The sequence below is a fragment of the Chrysoperla carnea genome, chromosome 2, assembly GCF_905475395.1.
Source record: "Chrysoperla carnea chromosome 2, inChrCarn1.1, whole genome shotgun sequence".
Classification (NCBI taxonomy): Eukaryota; Metazoa; Arthropoda; class Insecta; order Neuroptera; family Chrysopidae; genus Chrysoperla; species Chrysoperla carnea.
Window position 1 is genome coordinate 81,557,892 of NC_058338.1, and position 20,179 is coordinate 81,578,070.

Genomic DNA, 20,179 nt, shown 5'->3' on the forward strand with positions numbered 1-20,179 from the left:
ACAAATTTTATAGTATGTATTAATATAGGAATATCAAAGTGAATATCTTTTGTTATTTACATGACGTCAAAAAAAAACAAACGATTGCGCATCAACACTTGCGCATTATATGAGAATATCAGTTAAATATGTCAGATATGTCTGTATGTGAAATGTGACAGAGTTATCAACACTGCCTATACATGGTATTTCAACAATTAACTCAGTCAATTGTTTGTTTTCACTTGTATTTATTATGAAATTTGAGGAAATATTTAAATAAAATTTTTTGCATTAAAATTTAATGTTATATATTTCCGAAATTATGTATCTCTTACAAAAAATAAATAAATAAAAGAACTTCATAAAGCAAGAAGATTAAAGTCATTGAATCTTTCTTAAAGTATCTGGATGAAGATCTATGAAGTTTTTTTCATCTTAACCTGATTTTCCGCAATTCGTGACTGGAAACCATGATAATTTGAAAAATATTGCAGAAACGTTAAATTTGACAAGAAATTTGAAAAGTGTTGCCAAAAATTAGTCTGATTACATACTTGGGTTTTTAAAATAGGATAAAATTTGGGTGTGATAGAGCAAAATCAATTTTTTTGGATTTTAATGACGTCACAGAGTAAAAAAAATATATTTTTTGCATATCTTGGCCAAATTTTGCTCGATTTGAATGAAATTTTTTTTGAAACAGGCTAACATTGCGTAATATCTTGGGCCGCATGTGGAAACCATGATACTTAAGCATTAAATTTTTTGGATTTTAAGTTAGTCTCTTAATTAAAAAAACTTCTAACAAAAAGAAAACCGAAAAACTCAACAGAAAAACTTTTCCAAAACAAATTAATATGCAATAAAAAGTAAAAAAATAACGATAATATAATGTAGTAAAATTATTGTTATTTTTGGAGTCGGTGTCAGCCAAGGAAACAACTCTGACAGAACAGTTTACTACATTAGCTTGGCTGACACAGACTCCAAAAATAACAATAATTTTAACTACATTATATTATCGTTATTTTTTACTTTATAGTGCATATTAATATGTTTTGGAAAAGTGTTTCTTTTGAAGTCGATTTTCTATTTGTTAGAAGTTTTTTTACTTTGTTATTTTTAGTGAATCTGATGTACACTAACTAATTTATCACTAAAACAATAATCATCGAAATCGGTTGGCGTGATATTGAGTTATTCGTCCTCTTGTCGTGCATATTTAATGCAAATTTAAGACTTATATGGTTTTCTCATGGATGCCGTTGTCAGAACTAAACCAAAATGAATTGGGGCCGCAAGGAAAGCACCAGCTTTCAAATAAATAAAGAATCAGAATCGGCTCTCCCAGTCGAAAGTTCCGAGGTAACACACATAAAAAAAATACAGTCGAATTGATAACCTCCTCCTTTTTTGTTTGAAGTCGGTTAATAAAAAATTATTTTATTCTTTTTTTAATTATTTAATTTTCAATTGTTGTTTTTCTATTTAATATAGCGACCAAATATTACCTATTATGAAATGTTCTAATTCAATTCATTTTCAGTTTGTTAAAGGCCTAGTAATTACGTCACTTACATGCTTAAATATATAATTTTATGATACTCTTCTAGTCAATATATTATTAAATGAAATAAGTTTCATTCATATACAAGAACTAAGAATGTAGTCATATAAAGATTGTAAGTCATATAATAAAGTTTCATTTTCTTTCTCGAATGGTTTTGATTTGTAATGTTAATATTTTCTTTGTTTTCAATTACCTTGTCATTTTTATTGTTTATGTAAGCAATGGATGGATATATACCATTCAAAGTTTAAGTGGTTCAGGATATTTTTCAATATGCAATGTCAGCATACGCCTACTTGTAACAATACTATAGCAGAGCTACTATATATGTATACACGTCGCAACCATTCATAAAGTCACATTTACAATATGTGCTATTTGATATACCTACCTACAGTTTTGTGAGAAATCCTATAAGTGGGGATCACTTGACAGTAAAACTGCACTTACAGGGATTTCGAAATTTCGCATATGAATATCAATGTTATTTAACGATAGGTACAATATAGACTAGGTGTGTCAGGGTTTATCCTGGCAGAAAAAATTTTTATATTTTTAATAATTGCATTTTCATGGAACTTAATTTATAAGAAACCATTCTGTGTGACAGTTTTTATCGTGGCAGAAAGGTCTGTCACACCAATTTTTAATATATAAAACCAGTAAAATTTTCTTATCGCGGAATTTTTTTTTGTTAATTTGTTCGTTTTGAGTTCTACTTGGGAAATATCTCGGTGTGACAGCTCAAAACTTGGCCAAAATATGTCACACCAATAAAAAAAAATCCTGGCAAAAAATATTTCTGCCAGAATAAACCCTGGCACACCTAGTACATATTGTTCCTATCGTTAAATAGTATTGATTCATATGCGAAATTCCGAAATCCATTTAAGTGTAGTTTTACTGTCACGGGCCCCTAGGCTAATAGTAGTATTTCCTTAGTTGGAATAATATGTGACTGTAAATAGGAAAATACTATTCATTGTTACTTATTGGGTGTCGCCCTATTGAAAACAAAAAAACCCGGTTGTGTCCGACTAATTAAGATGTATGAGCACGGTAGGGGGCACAAATTTAAAAAATATATATTTCCAATTTTGAATTATGTTCCTTTCATACCTTCGTACATTATAAATTAAGCGCTTAATTTTTATACCATGTATATATGATGAGCTTTCGATATTTCGAAAAACAAAGCAGGTATCGAAAAATTTTATTCATATTTTTCGTCTACGTTCATGAAGTTATAGCAAAATTCATCATCAAATTAACTCTTTAGCCCTCGAGCTAAAAAAAAAGGGGTGTTATAAGCTTGACCGCTATGTGTGTGTATATCTGTCTGTCTGTTGGTCTGTTTGTCTGTGGCATCTTAGCGCCTAAACGGATGAACTGATTTTGATTTTTTTGGTTTCGTTTGAAAGGTAATTTAATGGAGAATGTTCTTAGCTACGTTTCAAGGGTTCCGTACCCGAAAAAACTAAAAAATTTGCGTTAGTCTTCAAAATCACTAAATTTGGAAAAGCTATAAGGAAAAAGGTAATTTTAATGGATAATGTTCTAAAATGTGTTTCAAGTGAGAGTTTAAGTTTTTTAGTTTTGTCGGCGGTTTTTTTAAATTTTGTAACTTTCACTTGTTTATAAGCTAAGATTGATAAGCAAGTTTCATTGTTTGAAGATGATGAATTTATGTCGATCATACCAGTATTAAATTTGTCCTCCCCCCGACCTAGACCGTCAAGTTCGGTACAATAGATCCTAAAATCCTACCTACAACACAGGGTATAAATATAATCACATATAACAGTAGCTTTATAACAAACACTATTAGATATTAATACCACGATATATTTTCAACATAATGGTAAGTGTATGTGATATGTGAATGATACATCACGTATTCTTTTAACACTTAAAAATGGTACGACGTCTTCCTCGCGGTCGGATCGCTGCGCTATGAGAAAAAAACAACTTTTTCTATACTGATTTCCATTCAAACATTATCATTGCAAAAAATCTATAGCCACTTTGAAACTCCAAAATTCATTAATATTAAAATAATATTGAGTATTATATTACCATGATCATATCTTTGTTCTGTTACACCTATAAAGAATCAATCGAATTTTTATACCCTGTGTAGATATAAACAGCTTCTAAAACTACATATGTACTTATATTACAAATTTGAAAGTTTTTTTGAACTATTTATATTAGTACAGTAAAAGATGTTTCAAAAATCGGTTAATAATGGAAAATGAAAGAAACCACTTGAACTTTGCTAAAATCTCATGAAATGTGTTTCTTAGTTGTCAAATATCATGTATAAGGCATGAGTAAGGTAAGGCCAATGTTTCTAATTGTTAAACAATAAATTTTATATTCAATGAAACAATCAATGTTATGGTTCACTTAAAAAATTAGTACATAGGCAACTTGTATGACGTATATGTTAAGTGTTTGTCAAACAATCGAAAACTATAATACATGTATAACGTATATGTAATTCAAGTTGCCTATTTATTAATTTTATAAGTCATTTTTAACTTTAATCGCTTAATTGAATTAACAATTTATTGTTTATTAACTAATAGACAAATTTGCGCCACTAACTCCTGCCTTAATATTAATATTTGATACCTCAGAAACACATTCCATGAGGTTTTAGGAAAATGCGAGTGGTTTTTTCATTTTCCTTTATTTGTAACAACTTTAACTGTACTTTATGTCAAAGCCTTCAAATGAATTAACAAATCGTTGACTACAGGCAGTGCTATAATGGTAATAAAAATAGTGGAAGATTATACGTTATATTAACCTTTTTTTCAAAATTATATTTTACCTGTATTTCTTGCTGTCATACATGGTAATAAAAAAAATGTGTTGTATCTTTGTTCCAAAAAATTGACCTCTCAGGGGCGGACCTAAATCCTTTTTGCGGGGGTAGTTGGTGGTTTTAATCAGTTTCTTACAAATTAAAACCGCATCAATTTCAAAAAAAATTCAACCAAAAGTTTTAGCACATTTTTGTTTTTTTTTCGATATCCTATCTTCAAAATTGACCGAGATATGCAAATTTTAAAATAATGTATTTTTCGATCATCCAATCTAATGAAAAACGATCAAGATTGATTTGTTTTTCTCTTGTAAACCGTTAGAGATAAAACAAAAGATTAAATGCAAAAGTTATTCCTTATAAAAAAAATTAACAACTTTTGTTTGAAACATTTTTCGTAACATAGCTGTTTGTCCGTGAGGGACAAACAGTTACTACAAAAGTTTGGTGTCTTACTCAACATACTTTATAGCATACTTTTCCATCACATAATGTGTCTTGGATTTTTCAATATCGGAAATTTAGCTCATTAACGAATCCAGACTAGTAATTTGTTTTCGTCAAATTCATACGAGACACGTTTTCACCCTTTCTGTATTCAATAAAAAAACTACATAGGGTATATGTTTTTTATAACAGAAAAAATTATCTTTATAAAATTTTTTTACGTTGATACAATTTAGATATCCACTCTCAAATTTTTTCAATACCTCACTGTACTTAGTTAGAAATTAGTGCAAATACATTTGACGTTGATGAATTTTCAAAAACGCAATATTACCTAACTATAGCTAACCATGGCAAATGGTCCACGAAACAATACAGTATTGGAGAACTCCGCTCTTGATGTTAATACCTATAACTAGAATAAACAATCATTCAGGATCTTATTTAAAGCAATTGCTACTTTATTGTATCAAATTTGATATACCTATTTGATTTGAGTCATCTAAATATTGTCAACAATATCCTTAAGGCTCTATTAATGTTTAATAATTCTGTCTTAATCGTACATTATAATTGCATCATGATATTCATACACAGGGTTGAATAAGACTTCATCTTGAATTTAAACCATTCAATAATAAAATTTACTTACTTTCTTAAACTTTTTTTTGGCTCAGTTGAATTTTGAAAAAAGAGATTCTAAGATTTTTTTTGACTTTATAAGTTATGAAAACCTCTAAAAAAAGCTTTGGTCGTTGTCAGTGTTGCCAACTTTCAATTCTCAAGCTCACTAAACATACCATAGAAAACCACTAAAAACCACCAGACGAGAAAACTAAACTAAACTTTCAATAATTAGCAAAATGATATTAAAGTGTTAAATCATTTGTCCACTAACGGAAAAGTAAAAACAGTAGTTTTAATGGTAAAATCACTGAGTTGGCTACACTGGTCGTTGTGGATGTGGAAAAAGCTGTAGGATGAAGCCATTTGAAAAACATGCGAAAAAATAGATTTACCAGAAATTGCTACAAAGGGGAGGAACTTTTGATTGAAAATCTGCTATATTTATTCATATTTCAAAAAATATTAGTTATTTTATTAGGAAGCACACGATCAAACGTGAACGCAATGCTGTATGGTTTCGATGGTTTTGATTTGCTACAAAATTTTAAACATGGGATCGGAACATGACCAAGCTAGGGTGTATCAGCCGATATCAGTATGGGTGTCAGCCCCATACTGACTGATGACATCCACAATACTTCTGGCAAATAGTACTATTTATCACTATAATGTCACTGATGCTGCTAATGGCATACAAGCAATATTTATTAAAATGGCAAAATAGGTTAAGAATAATAGAGTGACGAGCAGTGTGACAACAAACATACCGTTTACACCTTCACTGGATCGTAGTTCAATAATGAGTATTGATAAACGCGCCAAAAATCATAGCAAAGAATACAAGAAGCATTGCGACATCTGCAATGTTGTAAGGGACTCAAGACCATACTGTCGAATTGAACTTACTATTTACTAATGAGATATTTTATTATAGCGTATTATCAAATACTTTTTGAGTATCTGTCCCTGTACCATACCAACATGTAATAAATAAAGGACATGCATTTCTTACCGCACATATTGTTCTTTTCTTGTTTTTGCCTTGCATCGGGGCCTTAAAGATCAGAGGTTTCTGGTCCCTGACCAGCAAACCTCGTATTGAACGTCCCTATGCCTTGGGAATGTAAACAAAATAGGTTACAAAATGACTTCATAGCAACTGGTTTGAAATAAAACAGAAATTTCGAACAGATGTCGAAACTTGTTGGGAATTCCGCTGTATTCCTACTTTTATTTGTGCAATGTGCGCAGTGTTGCGTTGCCAACTTGAAAGATTCGCCGTAAAATTTTGCGTATTAATGTAATGAACAAACGGTAAAAATAATCCGTTATATAAAATTATAAACCTCATTACCACAAAAACTTTTTATAGTCAAACTTTTAAGTAGTTTTGGCCCAAATATTTTTGTGTCACTATCAACATGACCGCAGTACTGGTCTGAAGAAGATTTGATAATTATTACAGTTATTTGATAAAACCTAAACAAATTAGTTTGAGCCCCATTTTCTTTTTACGAAAAGTCCTTGATTACCTAGCTACACCTATGGCAGAAATTAATTATAACGAAGAAGAATTATGAATTTAAAATCTGCTAAATTTATTCATTTTCGATTTGAAATTGATCCACACTGTTAAAAATTTAAAATTTAACGGTTTTTTATAAGAAACAAGTTTCGAATTAAAAAGGGACTTCTATCTCTTATCAATTAAAAACTCATGTTAACTTTCAGATGACCTCGAAGATTTAAGTTAACTTCCAGGTCCTTTTCAGATCAAAACACCACTTTAAATTCACTTATCAAGCTTAAAACATTTTTATGTATCCCAGCTTAACGTTCAGATTTCTTACAATACAAAAGGATGATTAAAGACTTATGAACAGTCATTTAGGTATACAGTAAATAGTCTTTACATAAACAGTTTCTTGTTCCAATTGGATTAATACATCACCGTTAGTTATATTACATCTAAGATACTGTTTATATTAAATCGTGTTTAATTTGAATAATAGTAATCAGCGTCCGCTGTCAATATATGAATATAATTCGGTTATCCTTACTGTTAATTTACTGAAACTATGGACAAACAAGTGAAAATAAACAAATTGGCTGAGCTAATTGTTGAAATTCTCTATATATACAGTGTTGAATGCAAGATAAAATAACCTTTTCTCCCGGAAAATTTTTCTAGGAATTTCGTTTTTCGGAATCTACATGCTTGTTCTGAACGGAATTTTTTAACAAAAAATGACTTCCTTGACCCCCTAAATATTATCGTAAGGGTTTAATATAAAATTAGAACCAATAGACTCCCTATTTGAAGCTACTACAAATTTTCAACTCTTTTAGTTGGATTTTAATATAGCGGATTTTGAAAATGAATTCGAAAAATTTTTGCAAATGGCAAATTTTTTTTTCATGGGTTTCTTTTGTTGTGAAAAATACAGAAAAGGAGTTTTCCGTTTCCGGGACGATCCGCGCGACTTTCTTCACGTGGTATTTATCTCTACATTGTTTTCTTGGGTGACGTTTTCTTGAATATCTCTGCTTCTATTGATCGAATTGAGACGAATAAAAAACAATTGATAAGAATTTCTGCATCGATCTTACCTGCTATCGAACTCTGAACATAGCAAAATAACCTAAAAATCTCAAGAAAACCACAGTAACCTCATATTTTTAACTTTCCCTGATAACTTTACGAAAAATGAAAGAATTTGCAATTCTGGTGTAACTTATGACTATAAACAAGGGTGGTAAATATTAGCCCGATACATAACCTCAATTTTGAGAAAAACGAATTTTTCTGAAAAATTTCAACAGCTCGTACAGAACAGGCAAATCATCGGATTTTAATTTTTTTTAAATTGCAGATTTTTTATGTACTTTAGAATAGTATGCCCACGATGTGAATTAAAACCCCAAAAAATCATAATAATGAACCATATGATTTCCATAATAATTTCTGATCAATCGTATTCCCTGATAATTCCCAATTTTCCCGATTCACTAATTGTAAGTTAAGAATATTGAAGACAGAATTTTTATGATAGATTTTTATTTTTTATTGAGAAGTGTTTACAAATTCTGATTTTGTTTCATAATTGAGAGCAGTTGAAAAATTATCAAAATTAATTTTAAAATTTACATGTTTTGAAAAATTCAATATTTTGGCACTATTTTTAAAATATAAACAGATTTATAATTCATTGAATTTGAATGGTCCTAAAATATTATAAGTAACATAAATTAAATTTATAAAAAGTAACATTCATAATTTTATATCATCAATAAAAAAACTTTGCTCGTTTAATATGAAAATTGATTTTCGGTTAAACTGGTTGAGACCGTAACACCTTATTGTCATTTTTACGCATTTTTTAAAATTGACAAATGAGTAACACATGTGTTTTGTCTATTGCCTATCTGAGTGGAAAAAATACAGTCTTTGGTAATTGAGTTGTTGAACAATTTTTTTTTTACAAAAATGGAAAGATCGCATATAAATTTTATAGCAAAACTGCTTTAGTTTTTTTTTATAATAATTTAAAAGTTACATATAGTTTTAAAAAACTTTTCAAAAGAGAATCGAAAACCAACGAAGAACAAAATTTTTTTAAACATTGTAATGACGTAATATGGCAGATAATGTCTGTTGCCAATTTAAAAAAAAAAAAACAAGTGAAAACAAACAATTGACTGAGTTAATTGTTGAAATACCATGCATTGTCAGTGTTGATTTCTTTATCACATTACACATACAAACATGTGACACATACATAACTGATAATCAAGTATAGTACATATTATAAAATTTCCGCCTAATTGGCGCCCTCACGGTTAAACAGTGATGTTTACGAAAAAATGTTTCAAACAAAAGTTGTTTAATTTTTGATAAGGAAAATTTTTTACATTTAAACTTTTGTTCTATCTCTAACGGTTTACAAGATGGGTCTTACGGACCCAAGACCCAATTGACCTATGATGCTCATTTACGAACTTGACCTCACTTTTTACGTCCTGAGAACGCTGTAAAAATTTCAGCTCGATATCTTTTTTCGTTTTTGAGTTATCGTGTCCACAGACGGACGGACGGACGGACAGACGGACGGGCAGACGGGCGGACGGACAGCCGGAAATGGACTAATTAGGTGATTTTATGAACACCTATGACAAAAGCATCATTAGCATCATTATTTTTAAGCGTTACATACTTGGGACTAAACTTAATATACTATGTATATTTCATATATACATGGTATAATGGGACTAAACTTAATATACTATGTATATTTCATATATACATGGTATAAAAAAAAATGACGTAATAGAATTATATACAGAAATTAAGAGAATTTTTATTGAAAATTTTATTTTAAGAAGTTTGTGCATTCAGATAAAATTCACAGTTAAGTTAATTATTTAGCAAGTGGAGTTACAGTAAACAGATGAGTTTCTAATTTTATTTTAATGTATTATCGTACATAGTACCGAAGGGAAAATGAACGATCACGAATTTTTAAAGTTATATGCATTTAAAGATAAATCAGCTACAAATAAAAAAAAAATTAAAAAACCTCCGAGTAATTTTTCGGGCACGGAACCCTAAACTCGCATTTGAAACATATCTAAGAACACTCTCAATTAAATTATCTTTTGCCTTAGAGCTTTCTCCAATGTGATTTTGAGGATCATCGCCTATCGTTTAGTTATTCCGGGTACGGAACCCTCAACTCGCACTTGAAACATAGCTAAGAACACTCCCAGCACTCCCCATTAAATTATCATTCAAGCGAAACAATAAAAATTCAAATCGGTTCATCCGTTTAGGCGCTACGATGCTACAGACAGACACACATAGCGGTCAAACTTTAGGAGAACATCAATTAACATCCACGTGAAAGTTTATATTTTTATAGACTTTTGTATTTTAACATTTACTACGTCACGAACATAGCATACTGTGAATAAATAATTCACAGAATACAAAATCTGTGAATTCTTTTGTATATTTTATTCATTTTAGTTAATTTATATTTATATACGTAGCTTTTATAAAAGTTTTCATGGCGAAGTTCAATATTATTTATGATAAAAACTTGAAATAAAATACAAAATAGATATTATTTTTTATTCAACAACCCAATTCGACACTACCAAGTTATTTAATTCCGTAGCCACGAAATGTAAATTGTAAAATTCACTATCAGTATTTTTTTTATAGAGCTAGTTTTTGATTATAACATTTTGTGGCCAATAAGAATTTGGTAGGCCATTTGGTAGCCAATTTGACAGAATCAATTTCCATACAAAACATGTGGAGTTTATTACACTAGTAGTAGAAATTACAATTTAAAAATTCCTATCTACTCATTGGTATCGTTATCTCATAAATAATAAAAATTAAAGAGAGTTTTTAAAGTATTAAGAATGGCATTGACAGAACCTTTTATTTTCAAATTTTAAGATTTAATTTTAACCAGTTAATAGTTTATAACTAAATCAACCGTGGTGTTAGCTGAGCTTCGATAAACAATCTGATCTTGGATAAACTATCATATTATTGTGGATCCCAATGGATTTGACATAACTTCGATACGCTGTATGATGACAAAAGCAGTAACCAAGAAATATATACAATTACAACTTACTATCCCCGGCCTTATTGTTGTAACAGATAATTGCATACTAAAAGCCCGTTTAATTAATTTGAAAATTACTAACTTTAATATTTTACAAACTCTCTCAGTAATATTTAACGTACTTATTTACAATAACTACATTGATTTTCGTCTACCATAATGATTTCTGATGAAGAAATTTAATTTACAAAAATTTACTTGTATGATTGCTTCACATTTTCACACATGCTGACACTTCCTTCTGTCAAAAGCTATTGGTCTGCCGCAGTCCAGTAGAAAAAATAATAAAAACGTATTTCAGAGTCATAAATGTTGGAGTGCATCCCATACAATAAATTTACAGGAATCCACCTGTTTTAAAAATACCCGGTGTACCCAGCTCATGCGCCATTTCAGATTAATTATTTTGAAACAATATTTTTGTGGCACAGGTATATGCTTTAAATTTTTCGAATTCTAAGCATTTAGATCCTATATCAGTTATTTGGAGATTATTAACTATTTTAATAATTTTTTTTCAGAATTTTTATTAAATTTGCTGCTAAAAAAATCAATTATTTTAAGAGGGCGGGTGAGAAATTGGCTGCATCTAGCCGAAGTAAACACTAATGAGCACTGAATTAGTACCGACATTCCATATATCAGTAGTACTCAGTTCAGCCAGATTCAACCATTAAAAATAACAATAACCAAATATTTTTTTATATATTGTTTTTAATGAATTTTTCTATAAAATATGTCATACACAGCAGTCACCACAAATTCGATATTAATATTCGGAAGATTTGATAAAATAATTATCATTAATTCAAAAATAAACACGGCAATCTCGATTTTCTGATTGATTTGCTTTGGAATGTATTTTGTGGAAGATATTTAAAATACTTGAATGATCTGCAACTTTAACTTTTAGCGTCTGCGAAAAATATACGTTCGCAATTCATATTTAGTTTATCCAATTTTGTATTTCATTTTCTATAAAAATTTGTAATAAATTTTTTTCACAATAAATTACAATAATTACGGCTGGATTTGTACACACAATGTAAATTTTGATGATTTTTTTAATTTTGCTAACTTAATTGATAACAAATTAAAAAATTTGGTACGTTCTGGAGACAATGCCGCTGTGCAGCTGCCTACGAAGACTGTTGTTTTCGTTTATATACTTAAACAATTTCAATTAAAGCGAAATAAAGGAACAGTTTTATCCAGCAGCTGCATAACGGTTTTATGTATTGGACACATCAACTTTTTTTAAAAGTTATTTCGTATTTTAAGATACTTTAAAAATTGGCTGTAGATTCTTTTGTTTAGAATAATAATAATGGTGTTTATTTTTCAAAATGTAAAACGTGAAGGGGCTACACTATGCCCTGTCACATTAACATTATTAAAGTTCATATTTAAAAGAAACTATTTGTTTGAGTCCATTATTTTATAGGCCAAATAATGTTTAAAATATGTATATATTTCTCATCCATAATTGCTTTAATCTATTAGACTAGAACACACTGTGAAAATATTTCACTTCATCGCATGTTCGTTTCATCAAAATTTATCAAATTGGATTTTAAATGTAAATTTTTAATTGTAAAATTTAAAACAACTATCTACACATTACTTTCTGATTTCGTCCCTTTTTAACAGCTTATTATAAAACGTGAATTAGAACTTATTGAATATAATATTTAAGAAATACAAAACCAAAAAAAAAAAAAAAAGAAGAAGTTTTGAACGTTAAACGTTGAATGATTTTAAATCAAAAAGTGTGAATAAAATTTTTAAAATATAAAAAGAGCTATTTTACAATAAATACTTTTATTCCAATCTTGTATACACGAACCCATATAACAAGGACGTGAAACTCCTATGCCGATCTATAAGCGCCCATGATTGAATTTACAACGCATATCTCGGGGGAGTCTAGTCTTCGGTCGTTGCGTACTTTGTACTGTACATCAGACTGGCTTTCTCTCGAACGAGAGAGAAAGTGATGTTTACACAATTGAAATTAGTTTCAATCAAATTCAATTGATTGAAAACAAAAGACAATAAATTGAAAACAAGACAGTCTGAGGCGCAGTACAAAATACGCAACGACCGAGAACTAGGCCTCGCCCAGATACGCAAATTTTTTTTCTGCTACCCTCTCCACTGAGTTTCATGTATTTGTTAAATGGGTTCATACTTTAATAGTATGATCTTTAAAATTCATTATAGACTGATTCATAAATTCGATATCTTTTACATTTTTTTATACAATCTCTAACCTCAACGTTTCTAATCTCTATGCCACACTTAAAGTCGGAGATTCCTTTATAATATTTTTACACAATATTTAAACATGTATTTTTTTTTGGAAATTTTTAAAGTAATGATCTTCGCTATACCTCCACAAAAGCGGCATAATTGCAATGGTATAAGGAAATGTCGAAATATTTTAGCATAATGATTTTCACAAAAGGGCAGTGAATGACAAAAGGACAATGATTAGTTTAAAAAAAAGCCTATATCATCCTGCGATAACGCCCCGGTGCACTTAATAGATCGTCAAACTGTAGCAAATGGTTCGAAATTTTTGTGTCCATATATCCAAATCAATAATGATACGAAAATTACCTTCTATTTTTCAAATCAATGCAACTTCTAAACATTCCACTAATTTACAACTTTCAAGATTTTTTTATTATTACCTAAATTATAGCAAGTAGTTAATAAAACAATTTTTAGTAATATTTCGTTTAAAGAAAAGAACCTGAATGACCGAGCTTTGCTCGTTGTTATTATTATTATTTTGTAAATCGTGGCTAGCTCTTTTTGGCGCCCCTGAAACCCCCTGTTTCCGAGATAAAACGACAATTTCTAAACATAAAACCTTTACTTGCTGCGTTTTATCGAGGCCAACTTTTTGAACTATAAAAGTGTATTTTCCAGCCTAATATTACAATTTAATTGATTTGAATTTATATTTTTGCTAAATATGTTATTTTAAATCAGAATTAAAAGATCAAACTACTTAAATTAAACTGTGTGCTTTAAAAATTTACTTTTGAAAAAATTTTAAAAATGTACTCATCAAGTATAGCTAGATCGATTTTTTGCCCTCGAAACCCCTCACATACTAAATTTTATGAAAATCGTTGGTGCCGTTTCCGAGATTCCAAATATATATATACAAGAATTGCTCGTTTAAATATATGAGATAAGATAGATGTATAAAAACGGGTATATAAAGGTATCTCCTCCTTTAACGGGTACTAATATTTAAGAATGACGAAGAGGTACTTTTATAAATAAATTAAATAACAAACATATGTATGGAATAAAATGATTTTTTTGTTTTATAAATGCATAAATATGTAATCAATTGATTGCACAACCATCGTCTTGTCAATGAATATTTACCTCTCAAACATATAACACATGAATCACATTCATTATTATTATTATTCATATAAAAATTATTATTAACATTGTTCATTGTTGATCACATTGGTGTATAATCCAATTGTACATATAATTGTCTAACACCCGCTGCAGCGAAAATTAATTGTGTATGAGTAACAACATACTTAGGATCGACATTCTTTGATACCTCTAATTTTAAACCACCCACATATATATCACTACATAACGTCCAAAAATGTGGTTCTTGTACTGAATAAACACCAGCTAAGGCAGTTACCTTTTGATAACATTGTGGTAATAAATGATCTAACGCTTGTGGTTGACGTTGCATTAATATTAATATTGAGTCTTTGATTAATGCTAACACACTGATACCAATCAATAAGGCAATAAACATTGAACAAATTGGATCAGCACGAAGCCAACCAAACATTTGCATTAGTACTGCCGAGATAATTACACCAACACTGCCTAATGTATCAGCTAATATGTGTAGGAAGACTCCTTTCATGATTTGTGAGTTTCCTGATGATAATTCGAAATCATTTGCATACATGGAGTCGTGAGAATGACCATGATGTCCACCGCTACCGTGATCATTATGAGAATGGCCATGATGTGAGTTTGATTGACTATGGAATTGATTCATGCTGTTACCATTACCATGGGTACTTGTTGTACGACCACCGTGAGAATGACTGCTTCCGCCGCCGTGTGAATGTCCATGACCATGTTGGAATGCGTATATTCCAACTAAATTGACTAAAAATCCTAATACGGATACTACAAACAGTCGTTCATGTTTTACCTAAAATTTAAAATTATCATTTAAAATTTAAAATTATTCAAAACGTTTGAAGATAATATTAAAAATAAATTCGATGAATCGACCTGTGAACTACTAGTTGTTACAGTAAAAAATTAAATTTTCATTTCTTCCATGTTTGTATGGAGGTAAAAAAACAAAATTTTGTATATATATTATTATTGCAATATAACTAAATTTCAAAAAAAAAAAAAAAAAAAAAAAAATAGGTTCCGTATTTAAATTTTTTATATATTTTAGTTATAATCTATGAAATGAAGCCAGATAAAGGTCAAAAGGCTACAATTCTATGGAAAAATATGATATTTTATAGGATGCGGCTCAAAATATTAGCAAGAGTGTGTAGAACAAAGTCATATCGTTTATAAATCAAATATTTTATCACAATTAAACGATAATCATCCATTTTGTTAATAAGAAAATTTTAGCTTAAAAATGCGAATTTTTTTTATAACGCTCCAATAAGTCAAATATTTGATCGAAACCACACAATAAACGTTAATTTGTAAAAAGCATACTTTCTATAAAAATATTTGATTTAAAAACGATTGAAATTTATATTTTGGATTTTTCTAAGCCTATTGTCTTACCATTTTTCGCATCACCAAAACATTTTTGAGATTTAAGCTCTTTACGCTTTTTTTTAACACTTATATCTCAAAAACGATGAGGTAAGGTGAAAAATGACACAAAACAAAACTATAAGACACAAAAAGTGTTTATTAAAGTCCAAAATATAAATTTCAATCGTTTTTAAATCAAATGTTTGATCTTAATCAAACGATAATCGTCAACTTTGTTGATGATAAAATTTTAGTTTAAAAATGCGTTTTTTTATAATTTTGATATCTCGAAAACGGTGAAGTGAGGTGAAAAAAGTCAAGATACAAAAATTGTTTAAAATCATATAAAATATGAGATACAATAAATTTCAAGTTAAATATTTGTCCGAAACTACACGATAATAGTTAATTTCGACAATTTTTATCAAAATTAGTTTTTTTTTTCAATCATTTATATCTCCAAAATGGTGAGTTTTAGGAAAAATTGTCACTAGACGAAAAAAGCTTCCTTATATTAAATGATTTTTCAACAGAATCAGCTGAGAGAAATTCTAAGCGCGTTCGATTCAATATAAATATACTGGATTCTAATTTTTGATGCTCTTAAAATTATCTCAATAATGTACCGGGTGTTAGAAATGCTCCGAATCAGCATCCAAACTATTAATTTGTGAAAACCAAAATTCCTACAAAAATTGTAAAGCTAAAGGTAATAAGTTCTGAACTTGAAGGTGACCTTAACTTTCTAAGGCATTGAAATAATATTTCTAGCATTTTACTGTTAAGAGAAAGAGGATAACTTTAAATTAAAAAATTGTTGTCCCTCATAAACAATCCAACAACATTTGTTCAAAATGTTTTTGAGAATTCAATAGATTTGACTGATATTGAATCGAACTTCTAATCATTCTTGCATGGAAAATTTTTATGTTGAAATTCTAATAATACAAAGAGGCAGAGAAAATTACTAAATTGCTTTGAAGAATAAGAGAATTGAGAATAAGAATGCATTTTGTGGAATACGTTTTTCGAAAACTAACTAGTCCTTACAAAAATTATTCTGCTAATCGAAAAAAGGTAAATTGTGTTAAAAATTAGCATTTATCTGATCATTTTCTTAACTTTAAACGAACATACATACCTCTGGAGGTTCAATAGCTCTTTCTACAGCTTCGGACATAATAAAAAATGCAATAAATAATAAAAACAATCCATTAACAAAACCGGCTATAACTTCGGCTCGTACATATCCATATGAAAATTTATCATTTGCACGCCATTTCGTAATAACAGATGCAGCTAAACCGGCTAATAATCCCGTACAATCGAAAAACATATGGAACGAATCCGAAATAAGACCTAAAAAATTTATTTATATTAAAACATACAATTACTAATACAAATGAAAATATTTAAAATGTTAAGTTACCCAAACTATTTGACCATACTCCATACAGAAGTTCCACAAACGCAAACGATAAATTCAATAACAAAAATAGAAAAAGATTTCGTGAATTTTTATCGGCAAAAATTAATCTTATCCATCCTTGAATTTTCTCCTTTATTTTTGATCCAATTCCACGATGTAAGGAATCTTTATGTGATAATGGTAACATTTTTAATAAAAAGTTAGGTTATAATTAATTTAACTAGTTAATAATTATCATTAAACACTACTCGAAAACATTCAAACAATTTTATATTCTGTAATTAATATTTTTTCATAAATTTTCATTGAGTAGTATAAAATTTGTTGCACTTAAAAACATATTTTTCCAGTAAAGTATGCCTACGTGTTCAGTGGAATCTCATCGTTGTAAAAACTTATCAGGGGCATACTTTTGTTTTCATTATTTTTTATTTTCTGTTGATATCAAATAATATGTAATTCATACTCGGATTAAAAATATACATTATTTAATATAAGTAAACAAAGTTTTGCAAGTAAATAATAAGAAAAATTTTATATTAATTAAACTTTAAACTGTCAAAGTTATAAATCCGATGTGGCGACAATGTTGGCAATCACTAGAAGCTCCTTGCCACATTTTCATTGAGATAAATTTACACGTCAAGTGTTTTTGCAAATTAATGATGTATGAAATTTGAGATTCATTTCAGTCAATTTTTATTTCTAACGAATACCCTAGGGCCTGGATTACTCCCAATAGTATTGATTAGGTACTAATTTTAAGTGTAATAAATAAACCTTTTTAGATACTTTATACATAATTTTGCATGGCAATGTTAATATTTCAAATACAGAAAGTGATCCGGAAAGTCAATACCTACTATTTGAGTCCTGATATATTAAACTTTTTCCTTATTTTTCATTGGAAATTCTAACTGATCTCTTAAATGGCAATGAAATTGTAGACAACTTGTTTCAAACAATTTTGTAACAAAGGAATTAATTTAGTTTTCTCATAAGTGGCACCGTCATATGACGGTTGAATTAATTTTATTAAAACGTCAAATGAGCCCGAAAGCATTAAAATGAAATTAAATTATACAATTTTTATTGTTTGAAATAATTTTGATGATATTACTAAAAAAAATTTATGTAGGAAGACGAATGTGTTTTAAATTTCTAACGGCAAATGTAAACATGGCAACAATGTAAATAATTTACCCGAATCAAAATTTGTAAATACGAATTATTTGTCCTTGTCAAACGTGTTTACACAAATGTACATTGGGAAAAGATAGCCATACCGGTGTTAAAAGTTTCAACTTTTAAGTTTAAAATAACCATCGTGTTATAGTACTGGATGCAGTTATTCTGTATATAAGTTAATATAAGCCAATGGCGCCCGGGAGTAAACAAGATACATCTACACTTAATTTAACTTTACTACAAGATAGAGAGAGAAAAAGCTTTTGAACTTATCTATTTGATTTTTCGTTTCACTTATTCTCAATACTTACATGTCCATGAGAACGACACATCGCTATAACAACACATGCGTATTTCATTCGACTAAACTAAGCATGTCCGGTATGTTTCACAAAATATTTGTTTCCTGTTCTTTCAGTGATAAATCGTCAACATGGTGAGTATTAATTTTATTTAAAATATATTTAATTAATGTTTTTCTTTACAAAATTGTAGTATGAGAATCAATTAATTTATTTTATTGTTTTTATATTTAATAATATAATTTAATTGAACTTCGTGAATTAAATTTTTAATCATAAATACCATTTAAATTGTTATCACATGGTTGCTTTACATTGGGGTTAGGTTATAATTCTAATATATGTGTTCTAAATTTTAGCCTCCAAAGAAGGATTCAAAAGGAGGAGCAAAACAACCACAAAAGACCCAAAAGAAAAAAGAAGGGTCTGGTGGTGGTAAAGCCAAAAAGAAGGTAAATTGACTATATTTTTAACTTTTATATTTGATAGTAATGGCTTTTTTTTTTTTTTTATTATTTCCGTAGAAGTGGTCAAAAGGAAAAGTTCGTGATAAGTTAAACAATCAAGTGTTGTTCGATAAAGCTACATATGAAAAATTATACAAAGAAGTACCACAATACAAACTTATTACACCATCTGTTGTATCTGAACGTTTGAAGGTACGAGGATCTTTGGCACGAAGGGCGTTGATTGAACTTCAACAAAAAGGTATTATTTTGTGTTATTATTAATATTTTAAAATATAAATTTATTATGATGATCACTTTTATCCTAGACACTACCGTGGTAGTAAAAACTGATATAATGAGTCTGAAAAACCATTCGTTTTTATATATTTATATAATTTACTTTCAAATTACTAATTATGATTGTTTTTCTTTGTAGGATTAATTAAGCAAGTTATCCAACACCACGCGCAATTAATCTACACCCGTACCACAAAAGGTGATGATCCTGTAGCATAAGATGTATACATTTATTAATAAATTTATTAAAAAACTTTAATAAATAGATTCTTTTTTTCATTTCCTGCTTAAATTACACTTGTTAGGAAGGGAAAAGAAGGGAAGAAGAAAGAGTGTTGTGTCTTAAGCGTTTTTCACTTAAAATAGTAAGAATTATAGTAAGACGTGTTAACGATGTTCTGTAAATGTCTTGAAATATTAGAAAAGTAAATGAGGAGCAAAATTTTTTCACCATTATGTATCTGGTTTGGGTACAGAAGTTTTTCATTTTGAAAGAGTTCAGAAAATCGTTGCTCAATATTAATTGGGTTTGCAATGTCTTGGATTATACTTAAACCGGAAACTTACAATTTTAATAGTTTTAAATCGTTCGTTTGTTTCGTAATGTTTTGAA

General features: G+C 29.0%; 2 protein-coding genes across 2 annotated transcripts; one reads left to right on the forward strand and one right to left on the reverse strand.

Moving 5' to 3' along the window:
* Window positions 1–12,851: 12,851 nt before the first annotated feature.
* On the reverse strand, window positions 12,852–17,551 carry LOC123292284 (zinc transporter 7). The gene is made up of 3 exons (XM_044872875.1): window positions 17,331–17,551; window positions 17,043–17,260; window positions 12,852–15,320 (listed from the first exon to the last, which is right to left on the reverse strand). The coding sequence occupies exons 1-3, from the start codon at window positions 17,515–17,517 to the stop codon at window positions 14,592–14,594; spliced, it is 1,134 nt and encodes a 377-aa protein (XP_044728810.1). The 5' UTR covers window positions 17,518–17,551; the 3' UTR covers window positions 12,852–14,591.
* Window positions 17,552–18,893: 1,342 nt separating this feature from the next.
* LOC123292248 (40S ribosomal protein S25) lies at window positions 18,894–19,831 on the forward strand. Its single transcript, XM_044872824.1, has 4 exons — window positions 18,894–18,954; window positions 19,180–19,272; window positions 19,345–19,528; window positions 19,706–19,831. The coding sequence occupies exons 1-4, from the start codon at window positions 18,952–18,954 to the stop codon at window positions 19,783–19,785; spliced, it is 360 nt and encodes a 119-aa protein (XP_044728759.1). The 5' UTR covers window positions 18,894–18,951; the 3' UTR covers window positions 19,786–19,831.
* Window positions 19,832–20,179: the final 348 nt, after the last annotated feature.

Bases quoted from the DNA above. Each gene is read 5' to 3' on its own strand.
- LOC123292248 (XM_044872824.1), top strand. The intron at 19,273-19,344 runs GTAAATTGACTA...TTATTTCCGTAG, and splicing joins GTGGTAAAGCCAAAAAGAAG to AAGTGGTCAAAAGGAAAAGT. The intron at 19,529-19,705 runs GTATTATTTTGT...TTTTCTTTGTAG, and splicing joins GATTGAACTTCAACAAAAAG to GATTAATTAAGCAAGTTATC.
- LOC123292284 (XM_044872875.1), bottom strand. From the start codon at position 17,517: ATGTTACCATTATCACATAAAGATTCCTTACATCGTGGAATTGGATCA. The intron at 17,261-17,330 runs GTAACTTAACAT...TAAATTTTTTAG, and splicing joins AGTATGGTCAAATAGTTTGG to GTCTTATTTCGGATTCGTTC. The intron at 15,321-17,042 runs GTATGTATGTTC...TTTAAATTTTAG, and splicing joins GAGCTATTGAACCTCCAGAG to GTAAAACATGAACGACTGTT.